Raw genomic sequence first — 23,887 nt, forward strand, 5'->3', positions numbered from 1 at the left:
TGAAGCATTTAAACTGTACAGGTCACATTTTTGTTTTATATAAGAAAAGAAGAGAGCCAGTTTAGAAACATGGCGAATAAATTGCTTAAGTCCCTTCGTTGAACCTTCCCATCACATGGAGAGAGAGTCCAGCAATGTTATCAAAACCACACCCTCTTTGAAATAAAGAGAGAAGTCTTTCCACGGCACGGTATCAAAATATACACACGATGGTATATATTTTCTTTGAAAAATATACAGGCTCCTGAATCGTCTACTGTTTTGGTAAAGTGGAAGTTCTATAAGCGGAGTAGGCAAAGTTTTAGTGGCTCTGCGTTTTTACCCCCATCGCTCTCCCCTGGGCTGAAGTAAGGGAAGAGTCTCTCGTTGAATGTGTCAGTGAAGGTATAGATGACGGACATGTCATCGGCGTTGTAGAAAGAGACTTGACCCTTCTCATAGTCCAAAAAGACCCCAATCGTCTTGGGCTTGGCCCGGAGGGAGAGGAAGGCCGAGGGCGTGGACAGGGCCTCGTACTCGTTGCCGTTGCGCAGCCAAATGGTCCAGAAGCCGTCCTCGGGCGACAGGATGATGTTCCCCTTGCGGCTGACTGACTCCTTGGCCAGGCCCACATCCCACATTGTCTTGCTGCCCACCTCCACCTGCCAGTAATGGCGGCCTGCCTCGAAGCCCTGGGCAGACAGCACGCTGACGCAGTCGTCGAACCGCTCGGGGTTGTCGGGAAGGTCCTGCCACGTGTCGCTGAGCCGGACGCTCCTCAAGTCTTCGGAGATCAGGAGCTCAGGGTGTGCGGTGTTGGGTTCAAGGCTCAGGGCGGCCGGCACTGAGGGAGGGAGGAAAGAGAAGGCAGCTGTTACTCTCAATGGTGCGCTACTTCCCCTATTCACTAAAAACGTTTTCATCCGCGACCTGTTACAAGGGAGCGACAGTCCATTTCTAGCCTTTTGCCATCTTTTCCATTTGGTGGTTAGATGGACCCTTCTTTAGCCTTCCTAATTTTATGTTGTCAGCTGTGAATCAGTGGGTAGCACTCTTGCCTCTTGAATCAGAAGGTGGTGAGTTCTAGACCCACTCCAAAGACTTGAGCACATGATCTCAGCTAATACTTCAATGCAGCACTGTGGGAGTGCTGCACTGTCAGAGCTGCTGTCTTTCAGATGATTTATTAAACTAATGCTCTGTCTGGTCTCTTGGATGGACATGAAAGATCCCATGGCACTATTTTGAAGAAAAGCTCACCCCAGTGTCCTGGCCAACTTTTACTCCTCATTCAACATGATGTAAGCAGATGATTTGGTCATTGAATATTGCTGAAGAGATAGCCATTTTGCCAAATCTTTTCTACGTGATTGGGCAGCACTTGCGGAGCAATCCTGAATGTGCCAATAACTACACTAACAAGCAATTTAAGGTAATCGATCGAGTTCCCATGGGATATAGAAGAAAGTGGCCAATTGGATCCAATATTGCCTCAGCAACAGGAAACAAATAGTAATGGTCGATGGATGTTTTTGCAAATGGAAAACAGTTTCCAGTGGTGTTCCACAGGGCTCAGTGTTGGGGCCCTTGCTGTTTGTCGTACATATTACCTGAAGGTGGCAGGACAGGTGGATAAGGTGGTAAAGGAAGCAAATAAATGTTTTCCTTTATTGAATGAGGTATTGAGTACAAAAACAGGGATGTAATGATGGAACTGTATAAAATGCTGGTTAGCCCACAACTGGAATTTTGTATACAGTTCTGGTCACCACATTACAGGAAGGACATAATTGCTCTGGAGAAAGTACAGAGGAGATTTACAATAATGCTACCATGGCGTGAAAATTGCAGCTATGAGGAAAGATTGGATAGGCTGGGGTTGTTTTCCTTAGAAGAGAGGAGGTTGAGGGGTGACCTAATTGAGGTGTACAAAATTATGAGGGGCCTAGATAGGGCAGACAGTAATGACTTATTTCCCCTAGCTGAGGGGTCAATTACCAGGGAGCATAAATTTAAGGTGATAGAAGAGTAAGAGGGGACATCAGGAAAAACCTTTCCACGCAGAGGGTAGTGAGCATCTGGAATTTGCTGCCTAAATTGGTGGTTGAGGCTGAAACACTCAGCACATTTAAAGGTACTTGGATCTGCATTTGAAGTGCTGTAACCTGCAAGGCTACAGACCGAGTGCTGGAAAGTGGGATTAAAATGAGCAGCCAGTTTCTTTTTCTGGCCATCACACACCTAATGGGCCGAATGGCCTCTTTCTGCGCTGTAACTTTTCTATGGTTCTATGAAGTTTGTAACGTGGCTTATTTATGCTTGCTAGAAGCAACATAAATTCATACGCAGGGACTTGTTCTCTGCAAACAAAAGGAATAGGTTCAAGCCTTGTGTCATTTTTGAATTACCCGGAAACCCAGAGAGCCTATAGTTCCCCGTTTCTTGCTCCCTTGCAACACCTTGGCCAATCGGAGTTGACTTGCCAACCAACCAGAGCCCTTTTCTCCTGCAAATCTATAAATTGTTGGGATTGTTTGAAATTTGGAATTCTTGCTTTTGTCTTGATGAGTGCAAGGAAAAAAGCTTTGGTAACATGTCTCTCCTTTCAGCAATACTCAAGCTCTGTACTATCATGCAACCATTTAGTCATTATCACAATTGCTGTTTGGGGGATCTTGCTGTGTGCAAGTTGGCTGCTGTATTTCCTACATAAAGCGCTTCGGGATGACCTGAGACCATGAAAGGTGTTGCTTAAATACAAGTCTTCCCTTATAGGTTCTTTTGTTCCTTTCTTTCCATCACCGCCACCCTACTTCCACCACTTTTCCCTGACTCTAAAATTTGCTTATCTGTATTTATTCGGTATTTGCTCGTCTCCAGCTTCTTCTGGTTCTGTGGAAAGCTCATCGAGCTGAAGTGTTAACTCGCTGCCCCTCTCTCCCCACAGGTGCTGCCCTGTCCTGCCAAGCAGTCAACACCGACAGCCAGACCAGACTGCGTAGGAGCCTGGAGTCACATGGAACCTCAAGCTCCACACATAATAGCTGTTGCTATCAGCCTCCTATCATTAGATCTAGCAGGCAAACAAGCAGTTCTCCTCCACCACAGTGATATTACCTGGACTGATGACGCTTAACATCCGCCTCCACACGATGAGCTGCAGGGGGCCACCAAACTCACCAAGAAGCAAGTTGAGAGGAACCTCAGCTGGTTTCTTAAACTTCACGTAGGACCTTGGAAAGAATACAATTTTTGTTTTGAAAGTTAATTAATTTTCTTCCTCCATTAAATTTCCACTTGAAAGGTTTAGGGAGACATCCATCTTGATCGGGGGCTGATGCAGGGGTGGGGGCGCGTAGTGGATGGGCAGCACACCTTATCAGATCGCATGCCCATTATACGTAAGGCCATTGACTGTGATGGAGCTGAGAACTGATGGTCCACATAATGGCCGGGCTTTGGGTGCTGCTGCTGCCCCGGGTGAATTTAGACCTTGGCAAGGGCAAATGTACAGGGAGGTATGAGCCCCAGCTGGATGTGGGGGAGCATGAAAAGTGCAGAGACGTCAACAGCTACTTTTAGACAGCAAACCCAAATCCCACATCCCTCGGCCCAGTGGACCGCATGACCTTTCAGCTCAGCAACAAAGAAAAGGCCAGCTTAGCCATTAGAATGAAAGGGCGGGTGCACTAACATCATTCCGTCATCGGACACTGTCTGGATATTCAGTGCGATACGCATAAGGCCTGACAAATAAATAGAGGGAAATAGCATGATCCCGATGAGGAAGCCAAGTTCAAGGGGAGTGCATCCCCGAGATAATGTAACAACCTCGATTCTCCTTGTAAGCGTACCTCCCCATTAGGATGGTGTAACTAGTCCAATAATGGCAGAAACATACTTCGCATGTTGCACTCACAAAGCCATAATTGTGGATTAATATAGACATAAGCAAGTTTATAACTGTGAGGGAGAACACTAAGATAATTACAGATATACTTTAGTCTTTAAGTCTAAACTGAAGCCCGGATTGCCTCTTCACTCTGGAATGTTAAATTTCATGTTATAATCCATTCTTGGGACGGGGGCTTCTCCGGCAAGGCCAGCATTTATTGCCCCCTTGAGGATTGGTGGACCTTCTTGAGCCATTGGTAGTGGTTTGGTACAACAGAGGCTACTCCAGAGAGCAGTTCAGAGTTAATCATTGGAGAAGACTGGAATGACTTGAACCAGAAGAGGCAAGGAGGACAGGTTTCCTTCTCTGCAGTGCATTAATAAACGAGTTTTATAACAATCCAATAACTTCACTGCTTTTACTGATACATGCTTTTTATTTTTCAAAATGAAGTTAAACTCCCAAATTGCTATGGTGGGATTTGAACTCCCATTGTCTGGCTTGGTAGGCTTGCAACATAGCCATCATACTACTGTATCTTAATCTATGAGCAGTAGGATTCAAAAGGTATAAGCAAATCAGGGTGGGGTGCATATGGCAGGCATGATTTGTAGATTTGGGGTTAGAAATTAATGTTGAGAGCTGGCATAAAACGAGAGATATCGCATCGACCACCCATCAAAACTAACACTTGATATTCAGACCTATATGCTTTGGTCTCAAACCAAGGAGGCAAGAATCACTTGTGGGAGTCTTATACATGGAGTAACACAAGAGAAAATGAAGCTAACCAAAATCTACTCACCTCTAATAGTGAGGTTAACCAGAATCGACTCATCTCTAATACTGAGGTTAACCAGAATCTACTCATCTCTAATAGTGAGGTTAACCAGAATCTATTCATCTTTAATAGTAAGGTTAACCAGAATCAACTCATATCTAATTGTGAGGCTAACCAAGGGTAATGAGACCTGGCCAATTCCAATGGTGAATTTAAACAGACTTGGTGATCTCCAATCGTGAGATTAAACAGACCCAGTCATCTCCAATAGTGAGATTAAACAGACCCGGTCATCTCCAATAGTGAGATTAAACAGACCCGGTTATCTCCAATAGTGAGATTAAACAGACCCGGTCATCTCCAATAGTGAGATTAAACAGACCCGGTCATCTCCAATAGTGAGGGTAAACAGACCCGGTCATCTGCAATAGTGAGGGTAAACAAACCCGGTCATCTGCAACAGTGAGGGTAAACAGACCCGGTCATCTCCAATAGTGAGGGTAAACAGACCCGGTCATCTCCAATAGTGAGGGTAAACAGACCCGGTCATCTTCAATAATGAGGATAAACAGACCCGGTCATCTCCAATAGTGAGATTAAACAGACCCGGTCATCTCCAATAGTGAGATTAAACAGACCCGGTCATCTCCAATAGAGATATTAAACAGACCCGGTCATCTCCAATAGAGATATTAAACAGACCCGGTCATCTCCAACAGAGATAGTAAACAGACCCGGTCATCTCCAACAGAGATATTAAACAGACCCGGTCATCTCCAATAGAGATATTAAACAGACCCGGTCATCTCCAATAGAGGTATTAAACAGATCCGGTCATCTCCAACTGTGTGGATAAACAGACCCGGTCATCTCCAATGAGGTAGGCTTTAGCCCAGTCTACTGCACTGGTGAAACTAACTAGTGTAATTTCAATTGTTCAGTCCAACCACAACCCACCAACTCCAATAACTGCCTCAGACCCTTGCATCATTCTGGAGTTGCCCTTGAATCTATTATGTCAATTGGTGACACATCCTCTAATAATTGGTGTTGTGTTCCGGTTATGCATTGGCTCAATACGGTGCAGGTCAGGGTCTCAATGGTCCCAAAATCATGCTCAGCAACACTCAACAACAGCAATATTGCGTGATAATGAAATGATGTGATAATACCAAGCTCTTTGAGAAACAACACGTACCTTTCGATTAGGGATTTAACATCCTTCAAGTAAGTGGGAAGCAGTAAAAAGAATAAAGAAAAGTTAACCATTTTGTACAGAGAAAATGACAGATACACTAGGGAGTCAGTCCAAGACTGCAATCGATTTAAAGCTAAATGATCCATAAACTGTACAAGCCCAGCCAGCTGAGCCCCAGCATTAGCTGATTGCTCTGAGTTTGCTCACTGCAGTCTGCTTCTAAACTATTCAGTGGAAAATTATATTGAGCTAATGGAACAGGGATCCCTAGGAAGACAGTGGCAACAGATAGTGTTGAATCATTCATTAATGACTCAATTGAGTAGCACTCTGGTTCTGGTTCAGTCAGTTATGAGTTCAAGTCCCACTTTGACTCCAGGGATCTGAACACAAAAATTCAGGCTCACTCTCCAGTGCGGTACCGAGGTTGTATTGCACTGGCACAGATGCCATCTTGTGAATGAGAAATTAAACCAAGGCCCTATTTGCTCTCTAAAATCGACGTACAAGATCCCACTGCACTATTTTAAAAAAGAGCAGGGGAGTTATCCCCAGTGTCCTGGTCATGAGGGGTAATCCCGCAGTGCTGTTAGTGGGGGGGGGTTAATCCCACAGTGCTGTTGGGGGAGGGGGGGGGGGTAATCCCACAGTGCTGTTACGGGGAGGGGGGGGGGTAATCCCACAGTGCTGTTGGGGGTGGGGGGGTAATCCCACAGTGCTGTTACGGGGAGGGGGGGCGGTAATCTCACAGTGCTGTTAGGGGGGGTAATCCCACAGTGCTGTTAGGGGGGTAATCCCACAGTGCTGTTAGGGGGGGGTAATCCCACAGTGCTGTTAGGGGGGGTAATCCCACAGTGCTTTTAGGGGGGGGTAATCCCACAGTGCTTTTAGGGGGGGGTAATCCCACAGTGCTGTTAGGGGGGGGTAATCCCACAGTGCTGTTAGGGAGGGGTAATCCCACAGTGCTGTTAGAGGGGGGTAATCCCACAGTGCTGTTAGGGGGGGGTAATCCCACAGTGCTGTTAGGGGGGGTTAATCCCACACAGTGCTGTTACGGGGGCGGGGGTGGGGGGGGGGGGGGGGGTAATCCCACAGTGCTGTTAGAGGGGGGTAATCCCACAGTGCTGTTAGGGGGGGTTAATCCCACACAGTGCTGTTACGGGGGCGGGGGTGGGGGGGGGGGGGGGTAATCCCACAGTGCTGTTAGGGGGGGGGGGGGGGGTAATCCCACAGTGCTGTTAGGGGGGGGGGGGGGTAATCCCACAGTGCTGTTAGGGGGGGTTAATCCCACACAGTGCTGTTATGGGGGCGGTGGGGGGGGTAATCCCACAGTGCTGTTTGGGGGGGGGGTAATCCCACAGTGCTGTTAGGGGGGTAATCCCACAGTGCTGTTAGGGGGTAATCCCACAGTGGGATGGCTTGTGACTTGGAGGGGAGCTTTGAGGTGGTGGTCTTTCCACGCGCATGCTGCCTCCGACCCTCTACATGGAGTAGAAGTCACTGGCTTGGGAAATTCTGCCCGAAGGTTGTTCTTACCGCGAGGAAGGCAGTTTCCTGGACATCGAGCCTTTGCTGGATTTCGAGGATTGTACACTCGATGGATGCCCGCTTCTCAGTAATTCTTTGCAGGTTCTCCCTCAGCAGCCTGGACAGCCTCTCCACGTCTTCCTTCAGCTTCCCTTTCATCAGTTCCTCTTCATCATTGAGGAATTGGTGCAATGTCGTGAACTCGGCAGCAATGTTCTGCTCGAGGCTCTCTGCCATTTTCTGTTGAAGTCAGAAAGTCGATTAGCTGGGAGAAAAATATCAAGCCGCCTCAACCTTGGGGAAGTTCAACCTTTGGAGGACTGGAGGGGGGGGTCTTTCTATCTGATAAACTGTAGGACGGCCAGGAGAATCACGCATTGTTACCATCCCTTACAAGACTCTTTTTCTACTGTCACACTACCACATATGCTGATGGCCAACAGGAAGTAAAAATGGGTGCCCCTTCCCTCACCCTCCTCGCCTTCACCTCTCAAATCATAACCAGTATTTCTTGCAGCTGTTGCATTCCAACATTAGGCCCCTATTCCTGGGGACGATTGGATTTTCCGGACACAACAAATGCAGGAAAACTGATCAGGGAGGTCTGTGTTTCCAGAAGGAAGACACGTCCTGTTTCTCTGTCCATTCAAAAGATCAGGTGGGTTGCGTTTGGGAATGAGGTCTACCCTGCCTAACTTCCCCTGCTTTCATTGGTCAGGTTTTACATCGGGAGTGGCAGGGAATTCAGGGAAAAAACTTTTTTATCCAGAGACGAGTTAGCATGTGGAATTTGCTACCGCAAGGAGTTGTTGAGGCGAATGGCATTGAGGCATTTAAAGGGATGATAGAGAAGCACATGTAAAACAAAGGTGAAATGAAGAGGGACAGGAAGAAGCTTGTGTCAGGCATAAACACGCACAACAACCTGCTGGGTCGAATGGCCTGCTTCTGTGCTGTAGAGTTACAGTGAAGGATGTACTAAATAGGTTTCTGTGACAATCAATGGTGTTTTACATCTGTGTATTTGCAGTGTGAGCAGCTAAACAGCTTTACTATTGATGAGTGAACCACACAGTATGAATTATATCCCAATGGGTATCACCGTGAGGGGCTGTTAAAGGAAGAGATTAGAAGAATTAGATGTCTTTGCTGAATGAATCGAGTGTAATGCATCCAGTTTTGCTGATGATACAAAGCTAGGTTGGAATTTAAGCCGTGTGAAGGACACAAAGAGGTTGCAAAGGAACATAGAGAGGTTCAGTAAGTGGGCAAGAAGGTGGCATGTGGAATACACTGTGGAGAAATGTCAGGTTATTCACTTTGGTAGGAAGAATAGACGGATAAGATATTTTTTTAAATGGTGAGAAGCTATTACATATTGGTGTTCATAGCGATTTGGGGGTCCTTGTACACGAGACACCAAAAATTAACATTCAGATCTAGCAAGTAGTTGGGAAGGTAAATGGCATGTTGGTCTTTATTGGAAGGGGTTTGGAGTACATGAGTAAGGAAGTCTTGCTGCAACTATACAGAGCTTTGGTGAGACCATGCTAGAGTGCTGTATGCAGTTTTACTCCCAGTACCTAATAAAGGAGATATTTGCCTTTGAGAGACTGTAACAATGGCTCTTTAGATAAATTCCTGGGATGAGAAGGTTGTCCCTCTCATAATATGATGTGAGAAAATGTGAGGTTCTTCATTTTGGCAGGGCAAATAAAAAAGGAGTACATTATCTAAATGGTAAGAGACTTCAGAGCTCTGAGATGCAGAGGGATCTGGGTGTCCTAGTGCATGAATCGCAAAAGGTTAGTATGCAGGTGCAGCAAGTAATTAGCAAAGCTAATAGAATGTTATAATTTATCGTGAGGGGAATTGAATACAAAAGTGGGGAGGTTATGCTTCAGTTATACAGGACACTGGTGAGACCGCATCTGGAGTACTGTGTGTAGTATTGGTCTCCTTATTTAAGGAAAAATTGTAAATGTGTTGGAAGCAGTTCAGAGAAGGTTTACTAGATTAATACCTGGAATGGGTCGATTGTTTTATGAGGAAAGGCTGGGACAGGTTAGGCTTGTATCTGCTAGAATTTAGAAGAGTAAGAGGTGACTTGATTGAAACATATAAGATCCTGAGGGGACTTGACAGGGTGGGTGTGGAAAGGATGCTTCCTCTTGTGGGAGAACCTAAAACTCAGGGCCACTATTTAAAAATAAGGGGTTGCCCATTTAAAACTGATGAGGATTTTTTTTTCTCTTGGAGGGTTGGGAGACTTTGGAATTCTCTCCCTCAAAAGGTGGTTGAGGCAGAGTTTTTGAATATCTTTAAGGCAGAGATAGATAGATTCTTGATAAGCAGTTCTGATGAAAGGTCACAGACCTACAACATTAACTCTGTTTCTCTCTCCACAGATGCTGTCTGACCTGCTGAGTATTTTCAGCATTTTTTTGTTTCTATCCCAGTTAGTGGAATCTTGCCTCCTAATTTAACCATTGTAAAAAAAATGTCAGCATGTGTGTCAGCATCGAGCCCAAAGTGCAATCAGAGCGATGGAATAAAGCAGCATTTTTGATATCACAAGTGAAGAATGTGAAGGTGTTGCCTGTTGTGTGGAGAAAGGGAGAGATATTTTACAGATGTGGACGGCAGCCGGTGTCAAACTGTTGGCTCTTCTGAGGCCTCAGGCAGGTGAAGCTCATTCTTCATTGATTCAGAAGCATCTTTAGCCATTTAATACACCCAATGCCGACCTGGGCGCCTGATCACAACAAGCAGGTAAGTGCGGCCTTGTCGAGCAGGGGGGTCCCAAGTTAGGTTTCCCCCTACAATGCCGAGTTACCTCCTCCAAGTTGGCGATTGGTGCATTGTGTTTCCCCCCAAATTCCTCAGGTCGAGGAAGGAGGGGAAATAAAATGAGCCAGGGATCCCGGGTCCAAAAATCATGACCCAGCAACTGTCTGGTCTTGTTGGAAAGTGCGGACATCAGGTGAGGCAAGGGTTAAACTTGGGCATGAGACACTCTCCACCCCCCTTCCCATAACCCATCCCTACCAGGTTGTCCATTTGGATGAGGAGCTTCTGAAAGCCACTGAATTATATCTTGGAATGAGGTAGAATCTTGGGGAGGGGAGGGGAGGGGGGGCAGGGAGAAAACCAAGAAGAAATAAAAAAAAAACACATCCTTTTTCTGGTAGTGCCACGGTAGAAACTTGGCCATATTGAAAGAGAGGCCTGATTCACATCCATCAAAGATAGTCAACTCCTTCAGTCCCCTCAGGGTTAAACTAGTTCAGCTGTTGAGAGGGAGGCAGCTAGGCAAGGTGAGGAACTATCTTTCACATCTTGAGGTATTATATTTGTGTGGCGAATGGCTCCAGGTAGTCTGGTCCAAGGCCCCATTTCCACTAGATATCAAATGACATCTCATTTACCATGATTAACATCACCAAACCTTCAACACCTCATTTACATTTTGTTAAAGCCACCCATATATAATAAAAAGAGGACACACGGTCAGTGGTGTGATCTGCCTTTCATTTCACTCAAAAGTGACAAACAGCAGAGAATGGGCAGTGGGGGGAGAGGGAAGAAAGAGAGAGGGTGAGAGAGGGGAGAGTGGGGAAGAGGGAGGGAGAGATAAAAAAGGGAAGGGGGGGTGCAGAGATATGGAGAGAAAGAGAATGAATAATTAAAAGGAGAGAGATATATAGAGGGGAGAGGGAAAGAGCGTGGGAGAGAGAGGGTGGATGAGGGGGTGGGAGGGAAAGGGATAGAAAAAGATAGAAAGAAGATAGGAGAGAAAGAGTGGGGGAGAAGGAGAGAGGGGGAAGGTATGAGGGGGGAGAGTGGGAGAGAGTTTGTGAGAGAGAGAGTGTGTGGGAGAAACAAAATGACAGGGGAGAAAGAGGATGGAGGGAGAGAATGAGTGGGAGAGGGGCCCCGGGGAGAGAAGGGAAAGAGAGAGAGAGAGAGAGACAGACAGACAGACAGAGAAGGGCCTGGATATCACATGGGGTGTTAATGTACACATGCCTTCTGAGTAAAGTAGAAGGCAGAATACACTCCTTGACTGTGTGTCACCATTGTGTGTCGAACCTAATGTAGTGATATGAATTCAGTGGATAGGCCAAACGTTAGAATGCTCTACAACTGTGAATGACCACCATATCAGAGTGTACAGTGAAAACAGGCACAGAAAATAGGCCTTTGATTGACCTTCCAGACATCAGCTCTTAAACTATACAATTTTAATCAATTAATTCACTCTGTATATTGACACAAATGAATATTAAAATTAAAGCCACAAAGGTGTATTTCTCCCGTCGACTACATTGGCCAGTGATGATAGATATATATATATATATATTATGCACACTTTAATATAGTAGCCATAGTGATTTACTAAGTGCTAAGGATGATTTATAAGTTGGTGTTTAAACAGAGAACATATTAAGTTCAGATCAGAATGATTGGAACAATTATCACCCTCTACATCCGTTTCTTCTCTGTTTAAATTATCAGACACCAGTGCCATGTAGAAGACCTGATATTTATTTGCCTTTCAACTGATACCAAGAATTATGTTGAGGTGGTTGCTCAACACCCACTAACATGGAATTTGACCTACATTTGTAAACACACCGACATGTAAGAGCCAGGAGAAAGCCCTGCTTGGAGATTTGGTTTTGCTCTCAACCAAATCACTCCAAGCAAAACCAGTCGAGACAAATGCTCTCTGAGCTACCTCGGGCCAATTCGAACCAATTCAAGCAAATGCAGACCAAAGCAAATGGCTCTGAACCAGCCCAAGCCAACCTAGACCAAAACCAATTCATCTCAAGCCAAGACAAGCCAATTCCAACAAGCTACTGCCAAACCAAGTGAACTCAAAGTCAAATGCTCTGAAAGCAAAGTCAATTCAAACTGAGTGATACCAAGTCAAATCAACACGGGCCAACGCAACACAATTTGAACCAGTTCAGGGGAGGCCTTTAAATGGTGAAATCCAACACACTGTCAGAGGGGATCATTTTAACCTCATCCACTGGGTGGGAATTCCCATACGAATGAGTGAAAGGCCAGCTTTGTACCCTGCCTGATATTGCCTTTTTTGGAGAGTTGAATCGGGTGAGGGGAGAGATTTGTCTTTTCTACTGGGTCTGTGGGTGATGTGTTGAAGCCCACGCTGCACAGTATAGCTCCAAGATTGAAAAAAGCAACCCCAAGATTGTGCTCTCCCAATCAGTGGGACAAAGAAACGCCCCGTACATACAGGAGGAGTGAGTTAGCGTTGTGACCACAAAAGTTGCTCTATGCCTCATTCAAGATGTATTTCGACTGGAAGGCTGGGTCAGTTCTCCTGTCCAATCCCATGTAAAAATAAACCTGCCCAATCCCAGAGGAAACTGGTTCAAACATACCCAATCTCACAGAAAACCTGTTCAAACCTGTCCAATTGTCATAGGAAACAGTTCAAACAGAATCAGTTCCATAGAAAATGTGTTCAGACCTGTCCAAATCTGATCACTGCCGTTGGAAACCTTTCCAAACCTTTACAGTCACATGGGCAACTTGTTCAAACTGGTCCAATCCCACAGGGAAACATGTTTCAACCTGTCCAATTCCACATGAACTCTGTCCAAACCAGCCCAATCACACATGAAACTTGCTCTAACTGGATCCTTCCCATCGGAGACCTGTTCAAACTGGTCCAATGCCACATGGAACCTGTTTAAACTTGATCATTCCCATTGGGAAACTATTCAATCCTGTCCATTTCCATAGGAAGTCTGTTTAAACCTGCCCAGTCCCAATGAGAAAACTATTGAACAGTTCAATCCCACAGGAGCTCTGCTCAAACACATCCAATATCATAGGAAACATGTTGAAACCGATGACGTTCATAGAAAACCTATTTAAACTGGTCCTATCACACAAGGCATTTCCATATGTTCCCCATGCCATCAATTCCATTAGTAGGAGCCCTTGGTATCAGGGAGAAAGACTTCAACAAATAAGAGAGTGGAGCCGCCCCATCAGTCTGACTCTGATGTGGGTCTGAGGAGAGGGCTCATGCAAGTGTGTATGAAACATGATGAAGCAATAGCACATGTGTTTGAAATATCGTGGGACAGTTATAGACCAGCTCTACTCTCTACATCATCCACTTACACAGGAGGTATCCGTGCTGAGGGTGCAGGCTGAAAGGTGAAAGTTTTACTTGTATTCAAAATCAGTAAACGGCATGGACAACACGCTCGAGAGGAACATTACAAGCACTGCTGCACACCTCACATACTGCAGCAAGTGGTTTTGCACATGCATATACAAGTTCTTAGGTTATACGCGCACCTTTCTACATATCTCACACGCACTTTCATGGAGATACACATAAGTGTGCACAAACATACACGCTCACCCATTCTATTGCCCGCCCATTCACATATACATGTTCACGCGCTCACACACACATGATATTCGTGCATCCACCCATTCGTACATACCGTGTATACACAATCACGCAAACACATATGGGCACATGTGCAAATGCACGCACATAGTCATTTTAGATTTTCAACTAGGATGTAAAACTGGATTTTGGGGATGGGCTGCTATAGAAACTGTTCAAATTTCATAAGCACTGAAATGGACAGGAATAAAATTCAGGTGGTTTCTGTCACAGGGTCTGCGATGCTGGTTTGGGCAGCGATTTGTTGCCCATCCCTAATTGGCCTTGAACTGAGTGGCCTATTAGGCCATTTCAGAGGTTAGTTAAGAGCCAACTACATTGCTGGGAGTCAGTGTTGAGAGTCCGGAATCACATGTAGGTCAGACCAAGTAAAGGTGACAGATTTATTTCCCTAAAGGACTTTAGTGAACCAGATGGGTTTTTACAAAAATCAATGATATTTTCGTGGTCACCATTACTGAGACTAGCTTAATAATCCATATTTATTCAAATAAAAGGAATTTAAAATTCCACCAGCTGCTGTGAGATTTGAACCCATGCCCCCAGAGCATTAGCCTGAGCCTCTAGATTAATAGCCCAGTGATATTACCACTGTGCCCCAAACCTCCAGCTACTTTATACTACCGGACTTTATATAGGTACTGTGTTGTACCTATTCATAGTTGGTTATCCCAAACTTTAATCTTGTATTATTATAGTCCAGCTCAGCTTTTTACACGTTTATTCTTGCCATGCAAGTGTCGCTGGAAAGGTCAGCATTTATTGCCCTGAGGAGGTGGTGATGGGCCATCTTCTTGAACCATAGTTTACTGATGGGCTTGATGAGCCACGTAAGAGTGAATCATAATGGTGCAAGACTGGAGTCAGACCGGGTAAGGATGGCAGGTTTCCTTCCCTAAAGGATATTAGTGAACCAGATGGGTTTTTAACAACAATCTAACAGCTCATGATCATTTTTGCAGATGATTTCACTAAATTAAAATTTTAAAACACCATGGTGGGATTTGAGCTTGCATTCTCTGGATTACAAACCTCAGCATAGTAATATAACCACTGCACCGCCATATCCCCTCTATTGTTACCAACCTCTGCCTAATCTTACCCGGCTGCAGCTGGTATTGCATGCTTTCACATGCCTTTACCTGCCTTTGACTTAGCTGTGGATCAGTTGGTAGCCCTCTCACTGCTGTTGTGAAGAGACTGAGCGCCAAAATCGAGGTTGGCACACCAGTGCATTGTCAGAGATGCCCTCTCAGGTGGGCATAAAAGATTGCATGGCACTATTTCAAAGAAGAGCATGGTGGGGGGGTTTAATCCTGGTCAATGTTTATCTCTCAATCAAATTGCAAAAAATGATTAGCTAATCATTATCTCATTGCTGTGTGTGGGAGATTACTGTGCGCAAATTGGCTGCCATATTTCCTACATTACAACAGTGCCTATGCCTCAAAAAGTGCTTTGGGGATTCTGTGGTCGGGAAAGTCACTTTATAATTGCAAGTCTTTCTTTTCTCTCCTGTTACCTGGCTGCACCTGTCTTTATTTGGCTGCACCAGATGTCATATGAGAAACTAATTTTACCCAGTGCTACCTGTCAAAATCTGACATGAGCCGGCTGTCTCCAAGTTACGTGGTTTTATTCCTTCGGCCTGGCTGTGTCTGATTCTACCCAGTGGTGCCTGACCACATCCGTTTCCTCAAAACAATCCTAGCTTGGTTTCCTTAAGAACATGAGGGCCTCACGTCCCGCTCCCTGACCATCAGGTGAACTGAACAAGGGTGATACCAGGACTGAGAGTTAATACTTACCAGAAAAGGCTGAACAGCTCGGTGCTCCTTTTCCTTCCAGAAAGGAGAAGACCGAGAAGATCGAGGTCTTTAAAATTATGAAGAGGCTTGATAGGGTAGATTTCTGGCCTGTTTGTGGCAGGACCCGCTGTGGGGGATGTAGCGGCCTGGCCAAAAGCCTGTTGACTTTCAGTGGGACCAGACAATGCCTGCGGCAGGCAGAGCTGGAAAATCCTACCTGTAGAGACGATTTTCCACTTGTGGAATACAAGGGGCCATAAATATAAGATGGTGGTAGTGTTACAGCTCACTCAGGGAGTCCAAGTTGCTGTAGCAACATGCACCTTTACATGTGCGTTGTAGTTTGGAGCTATGGATAGTGATGGTAGAGGCTCCAACTTTCTTTCCACCAGTTGGCTAACCAGGAGTCTCTCCCTCTCTTACCACCAGCCATTGGCCTGTGTTGGAAGGATTTGCAGGTTGGTACTCAACCTGTTATACCTCAACGCGTTATAAATGTACCTTCCTTGGCCACCAAGTCCTGGAGTGGGACTTGCTTAGAGGCAGGGACGCTACCCACTGCACTACAAGACCTCTTAAATGTAAGGCAGTCCCAAGTAAATCTAATAGGGAATTGAGGAGAGACATTTTAACTCAGGGATCAGATGAACAGCATAGATACTTTTAAGGGGAAGCTAGATAAACAGGTGAGGGAAGAAGGAAAGAAGAGTGTTCAAAAAGGGTTAGATGCATAGGGGTGGCAGGGGGCTCGAGTAGAGCATGGACCAGCACAGTCTGTTTCTCTGCTCTATGTAACTCTATAACCATTTCACACGGATTCAAAGGCAGAAGATTAACATGGGCACAAATGCAGCTGAAGTTTGTGGCTGTTGCCAATAGTCTTTAATATGTGAGCTCGAAACTCTTGTACCGCTTATTAAAGATGAGCTTCAGTTCACATTAATGGGCGAGAGCTGTTTTACAGAAACTTACCTTGAGTTGGATCATATTTGCTTCTTCTTCATTCTGACTCCTGAAGACCTCCTCCATCTGTTGCTGCAGAAAACTTAGTGACTTTTCAAGCTTATCCTGAAAAGGAAGTTAGAACCAATTGAAAATCATATGAAGTCCCAGCATTTAAAAATATGAAGGAAGTATGATGAACGACAGAATACATTTCTACTTTTAACGCTCCAATATCACCACCAGACTCTCCGATCTCAGGTGTAGGAAGGGTTAGGTATAGAAAGTCATTTTCCAAGTACACGCCAGCAAGCAGAAATCAAAAACAGTCTATTGATATCAATTTTCTAATGTGTGTTGCCAGTGAGAAAGATTCCTGTCATCAGTGCATGCTTGAATAATTAGCCTCTATGCTGTGGAAATAATTCTGAGATACTGAGTGAAACTCCCTCAAGCAGTTTGTGCTCTGGGGGGTAAGCATATCCATCGTTAAATAAGGAGATCAAAACTGTACACGTTATTCTAGGTGTGGTCTCACCAACCCCCTGTACAGGTGTAGCAAGACTTGCCTACTCTCACACTCCTTCCCCTTGCAATAAAGGCCTTCTTACTCACTCTGTGTTTGCATGCTAACCTTTCGTGATTCATGTATGAGGACATCCTCTATACCACAGCATTCTGTAGACCCTCTCCATTCAAATAATATTCTACTTTCCTGGTCTTTCTACCAACCTCACATTTTCCCACATTATATTCTACCCACCAAATCTTTGCAGACTCGTTGAGTCCTCCTCACAACTTGCTTTCCTACCTACCTTTGTACTATCAGCAAATTTAGCTACAATACACCCTGTCCCTTCATCCAAGTCATTAATAAAGATTGTAAGTAGTTGATGCCTTAGCACTGATCCCTGTGGCACCCGCTAGTTACAGTTTGCCAACCTGAAAATGACCCAATTATCACAACTCTCTTGTTTCCTGTTCATTAGCCGATCCTCTATCCATGCTAAATATATTATCCCCAACACCATGAACTCTGATCTTGTGTGATAACCTTTCATGTGGCACCTTATCAAATGTCTTTCGTAAATCCAAATACATGCCATCTACTGATTCCCCTTTATCCACCCTGCTTGTTACATTCTCAAAGAACTCTAATAAATTTGTCAAACACGATTTCCCTTTCATAAAAGCCAGGCTTTTCCCCAGTGGCAGATGTGAGATTAACTGGCCTATAGTTTCCTGCTTTCTGTCTCCCTCCTTTCTTGAATAGAGGTGTTGCATTTTGTGGTTTTCCAATCCGCTGGGACCTTTCCCGCATCTAGGGAATTTTGGAAGATTACAACCAACGCATCCACTATTTCTGCAACCACCTCTTTTAAGACTCTAGGATGCAGGCCATCAGGTCAGGGAGACGTGTCAGCCTTTAGTCCTATTAGTTTTCCTAATGCTTTTCTTTAGTTATTGTTTTGGTTTCCTCTTCCCCTTTTGTCCCTTGATTTCCTACTATTCTTGGGATGCTTCTTGTGTCTTCCACCATGAAGAGAATGTGGGGTCAGGGGACAAGTAGCAGAATGGAAAGCTAGCTGGCTTCAAGGCAGAAAGTAGAGCTTGCGAGGAAAGTGTAGTTATTTAGAGTGGCAGAAGGTGGGAAGTGGTGTTCCACTAGGGTCAGGGGGACCAGGGCTGTTCACAATTTACATTAACAATTTGGAATCAAATTCGGGAGGGGGGGGGGTGGGATTTAGTTAATACTGAGACGGACTGCAGCAAATTACAGGGGGGTGTTAATAAACTTGCAGAATGGGCAAATAATTGACAAATGAAGATCAATACAAGTAAATGTGAGGTCGTACATTTTGCTAGGAAGAATAAGGAGGTCACTTAATACTTGGAGGGTGCAAGCCTAAGTGGGGTAGAGGAACAAGGGGATCTCGAAGTACAAATACACCAAGCATGAAAAATTGTGTCACAGGTTAGCAAGGCCAGTTTTAAAAAAAGCAAACCAAGCACTAGGAATTATTTCTAGAGGAATGGAATTGAAAAGTAAGGAAGTTATACTAAACCTGCATTGAACTTTGGTGAGACCATACTTAGACTTCTGTGTGCATTTCTGCTTGCCAAATTATATAAAGGATGTAGAGGCACAGGAGATTTACAAGGATGATAGCAGAAATACATGGGTACACATATCAGGAAAGGATTGAGCGGCTGTGTCTTTAACCTCTTGAAAAGGGAAGGCTGAGGGGTGGCCGAATAGAGGTCTTTTAAAATTATGAAAGGTCTTGATAGAGTGGACACAGAGAACGTTTCCACTTTTTGGGAAGAGCTTCATTTGAGGCCATCAATAGTCATCAAGAAATGCAATAGGAAATTCAGAAGAAACTTTAGCTAAAGAGTGGTGAGTATTGCGTATTGCACTGAGTAAGACTAACACACACTCAACTGCAGGCAGACATTATGGAACTAACTTTATTTACACCACTCCTACAGAGAGGGCAGCAGAGACGACAGTATAACAAAATGCTCAACATCTGTAACACACAACACACCCTGCCCACTTATTAAAAAACAACTTATACATTTGAATGTAAAATGATACATGAACATAATTTCCGAGACACAATATGAATAGATCGATATCAACAATAACCAAAATTTAAGAGTTTGGGTTGCATACTTGTTTTACGAAAATCACAGCAAAAACATATAAAACTGATACTAACAGAGTAAATTACATGTAAAAAAATTCTTTAACACCAATATTTGTTGAACAAAAATATGATAATTTGACAAATAATGAAAAGAAAAACTCATTTCTTTTTCCTTCCTACACATTTCGAATTAACCTGTCTGGCTTCTTTCTCTTTTTGTCTGGGTATCTCCTGCCATTTCCATTAGTTTGACTCTGCTTTCTCAACATCTTGGACTGTGTCAGCCCTGAACCTTGACTTTGACTACCAACACCCACTTAATGGTTGGGACCGTGACATTGTTTGATTTGTCTTAATCAAAGATCCTGACTCACTTTGCTCTACCGATGGATTCTGTGATACCAGCAAACTTTCAGTTTCTTTGTGACTTTCAGTTGGAACTGGAGGGGGAATTTGGATTGTACGAGTTCCTCCCTTTGTCAGATTTCCTCTTTCAAGTAAATGATCTATATGACACTGATGGAGTCTCTCTCCAATCTTCACTAAGTATGTAAATGCACCTAAACTCTTTACAGCAACTCCAATCACATAGTTCTCCTTATTACTAGGTATTTGTTTTTACCATGACCTTCTGACCAGCTCTGGACTCTCTAAGTTTCAAACCTTGTGTATCATGACTCATCTTCACTTTGTCTTGCTTTTCTCTGACTTCTGTTATTGACGTCAGGCTTAAGCAAACTAAATCTTATGCTAGGAACATGTTTAACTACTAACTCATATAAGGTGAGCAACATACTGTAGACTGTGGGATTATTCTGTAAGAGAACAGAAAATTGTCTAGCCTGGGCCCAAGAGAAACATGGAAATTACTGCCTAACTTGCCACCTAGCAAATACTTCTGCAAAGACCTCTTCATAATGTTTGCACTTCCTTCTGCAGCACCATTCGAAGCTGGGTGATATAGTGGTATTAGGATGTGTTTGAATCTATTTTTACTCAGAAATATTTCAATATCTTCCAACGTAAACTGTGGGCCATTATCTGATACCAACACCTCTGGCAACCCATAAATTGCAAACCAACTTCTCAAAAACTGGATAATTTGGCACTTGTGGTATTGGGCATGGACTCAACATTTATCCAATTGCTGTAGCTATCAACCAAAACAAGGTACTCTTTCCCTTCCACTTCGAAGACATGTACTTGTTCCATTGGTTTTCTTGTGTTTCACCAAGGAATGAAAGGAACCTTGGTTCATTCAGTACTCGTTCTGAGGCACAGTTCACAACTTTTCACCAACTCTTCAAAATGCCAAACTATCTTTGGATAACAAAAATACCTTCTTCCTACTGCTTTCGCATGGACTATCCCTGTGTGCTCTTGAAGTTCCTCTAACAATCCCACTCTAAATCTTGGCAAAGTAATGGCTCTTAAACCCAATTGGAGAGAGGCTTGACCTACACTCACTTCATTTCTACATGTAAAATATTCCTGCAATTTCTCATCATTGCACTCTTTAGGCCAGCCATTAGTGACATAATTGAGCACTTTACTAAGCACCACATCCTTGCAAGTTCCTTCACTAATTTCTCTGCAAGTCATGTGTGTATGTAAAATAATCCACAGGTAACAGTGGCTAAAAATAAATCAGTATGTTTTTTAATTCATTCACGGGATATGGGCTTCGCTGGCAGGGCCAGCATTTATTGCCCATCCCTAGCTGCCCTTGAGAAGGTGGTGGTGAGTTGCCTTCTTGGACTGCTGCAGTCCATGTGGTGTAGGTACACTCATAATGCTGTTAGGAAGGGAGTTCCAGGATTTTGACCCAGCGACAGTGAAGGAACGGCGATATATTTCCAAGTCGGGATGGTGAGTGACTTGGAGAGGAAATTCCAGGTGGTGCCCTTGTCCTTCTAGGTGGTAGTGGTCGTGGGTTTGGAAGGTGCTGTCTAAGGAGCCTTGGTGAATTCCCACAGTGCATCTTGTAGATGGTACACACTGCTGCTACTGTGCATCAGTGGTGAGGGAGTGAATATTTGTGGATGCGGTGCCAATCAAGTGGTCTGTTTTGTCCTGGATGGTGTCCAGCTTCTTCAGTGTTGTAGGAGCTGCACTCATCCAGGCAAGTGGGGAGTATTCCATTACACTCCTGACTTGTGCCTTGTAGATGGTGGACAGGCTTTGGGGAGTCAGGAGGTGAGTTACCCGTCACACGATTCCTAGCTTCTGACCTGCTCTTGTAGCCGCAGTATTTATATGGATAGTCCAGTTCAGTTTCTGGTAAATGGTAACCCCCAGGATGTTGATAGTGGGGGATTCAGTGATGGTAATGCTATTGAACATCAAGGGGTGATGGTTGGATTCTCTCTTGTTGGAGATGGTCATTGCCTGACACTTGTGTGGCGCGAATGTTACTTGCCACTTGTCAGCTCAAACCTGGATATTGTCCCGGTCTTGCTGCATTTGGACATGGACTGTTTCAGTATCTGAGGAGTCGCAAATGGTGCTGAACATTGCGCAATTAGCGAACATCCCCACTTCTGACCTTATGATGGAAGGAAAGTCATTGATGAAGCAGCTGAAGATGGTTGGGGGCCTAGGACACTATCCTGAGGAACTTGTTCAGTGATGTCCTGGAGTTAAGATGACTGACCTCCAACAACCAGAATCATCTTCCTTTGTGCTAGGTATGAATCCAACTAGCGGAGAGTTATCCCCCCTGATTCCCATTGACTCCAGTTTTGCTAGGGCTCCTTTATGCCACACTCAGTCAAATGCTGCCTTTATGTCAAGTGCAGTCACTCTCACCTCACCTTGGCAGTTCAGCTCTTTTGTCCATGTTTGAACTAAGACTGTAATGAGGTCAGGAGCTGAGTGGCCCTGGCGGAGCCCAAACTGGGCATCATTGAGCAGGTTATTGCTAAGCAAGTGCCGCTTGATAGCATTGTTGCTGACCCCTTCCATTACTTTACTGACGATGGAGAGTAGGTGGATTTACGGTTAATGGCCGGGTTGGATTTGTCCTGCTTTTTATGTACAGGACATACCTGGGCAATTTTCCACATAGCTGGGTAGATGCCAGTGTTGTAGCTGTACTGGAACAGCTTGGCTGCTAGATCTGTTTGAAATCTATCCCATTTAGCACGGTTGTAGTGCCATGCAACACGATGGAGGGTATCCTCAATGTGAAGGCACAGGAAATCTTGAAAGAATGTTCATTTTTGCATGATGTGCTGGCTTACAATATTTAATATCATTCCCATGGCTAATTTTATCATTTGGTCTTCTCTGCTCAAAGACCACTTTGTGCTTCTCTTCGTTCTTCACCAATGTTAGCCAAACTCTTACAGGTTCCTACTGTAAATAATTCTTTCCAGTTTAATTGTATCTTCTTAAGCCAGCTTCTTCCCATCAGGGAGACTTTGTTCCCTCCTATTACAACCAATGGCAAGAAAGAGGATGCAACATCATATTCCACTCCAACAGTAACTTCACCTAACATTGGAACATTGTTACTGGAATAACTAGTCAGTTTCACACTAGTTTTGCATAAGGGAATATGACTTTGGGGTTTCTTGTACTCTCCCTCTAAAGTAACAGACACTCCTTTAGCTGTGGCAATGACAAAAGTAAGTTGTGAATCTCTGACTTTCATTTTTACTGTGGGTGCTGGAATTATATCGTCAACCTTTAACTCTCATCTTGCATCTGCTGTTTTTCTTGCTTTCTGACTGAGCACAATTCATGAACCCCCTGCTCGATAACATCAGCTTCTGTTTCCATATCTATCGTTTACTCATTCGAGGATTTCCAGACCCCTGAATTAGCTTTAGATCCACAACAGCTTCAGCCTGGTGCATGGCTGCAATCTGGAGCTTTACCATGACCTGGGGCATTGCTGTTTTCCCCACTCTTGCATGCTGTCTGGATGTGACCAACTTTCCCAGAGGCATAGCACTTTGAATGGAAATTGAGGCATTTAAATGGTTGGTGGCTACTATGGCAACAATAACATCTAATTTTGACTCAGACTGTGAACTTGGCTGCCATGGCCTGGATCTCGCTAAAATCCAGTGGACCTCCCCTGCCAGCTCAGGAAAAGAACTCCCTTGCAATTTACAACTACCTCTTTTTTCCATTTCCAAGGCTGTGGCCCCATCACAGACCGCATTCCACATCAGCTTATTACCTTTCCTCAAAAGCATGGCCTGGATTTTATTGTTCTTTAGGGCCCCTACGAACATGTCTCTACGGTTGATTTCTAAGTTCATGCCATACCCACAGTGACGAGAGAGTTTCTTTAATTCGAGAATGTAATCTGCAACCATCTCATTTGACAACTGTTTCCTTTCATGGAATGCAGCTCTCAGTGCCATCTCATTATTACGTGCCATAATGTGAGTCCAGAATCTCATTAATTTCAGAACAGTCCATAGTACTGAGGTCTCGTGGGTAACATTGGTTAGACACCACCTCAAGTGCATCTAGCCCCATTATAGTGAGGAAAAGATTTACTTTAACCTCATCTCCTACTTTATTTGCTTTCCGCCGAATGTGTAATCTTCAATTATAATTACATGAGTCCTCCTTGTTTTGGTTAAATACCTTGTCAGGAGATTTAATAATTCTCATAATGT

General features: G+C 44.4%; 1 protein-coding gene across 1 annotated transcript; it reads right to left on the reverse strand.

Moving 5' to 3' along the window:
- Positions 1-277: 277 nt before the first annotated feature.
- On the reverse strand, positions 278-23,644 carry LOC144695519 (zinc-binding protein A33-like). The gene is made up of 6 exons (XM_078566394.1): positions 23,417-23,644; positions 16,627-16,722; positions 7,390-7,620; positions 5,854-5,876; positions 3,097-3,212; positions 278-823 (listed from the first exon to the last, which is right to left on the reverse strand). The coding sequence occupies exons 1-6, from the start codon at positions 23,642-23,644 to the stop codon at positions 279-281; spliced, it is 1,239 nt and encodes a 412-aa protein (XP_078422520.1). The 3' UTR covers position 278.
- Positions 23,645-23,887: the final 243 nt, after the last annotated feature.

The sequence above is a fragment of the Cetorhinus maximus genome, chromosome 21 (assembly GCF_964194155.1).
Source record: "Cetorhinus maximus chromosome 21, sCetMax3.hap1.1, whole genome shotgun sequence".
NCBI lineage: Eukaryota > Metazoa > Chordata > Chondrichthyes > Lamniformes > Cetorhinidae > Cetorhinus > Cetorhinus maximus.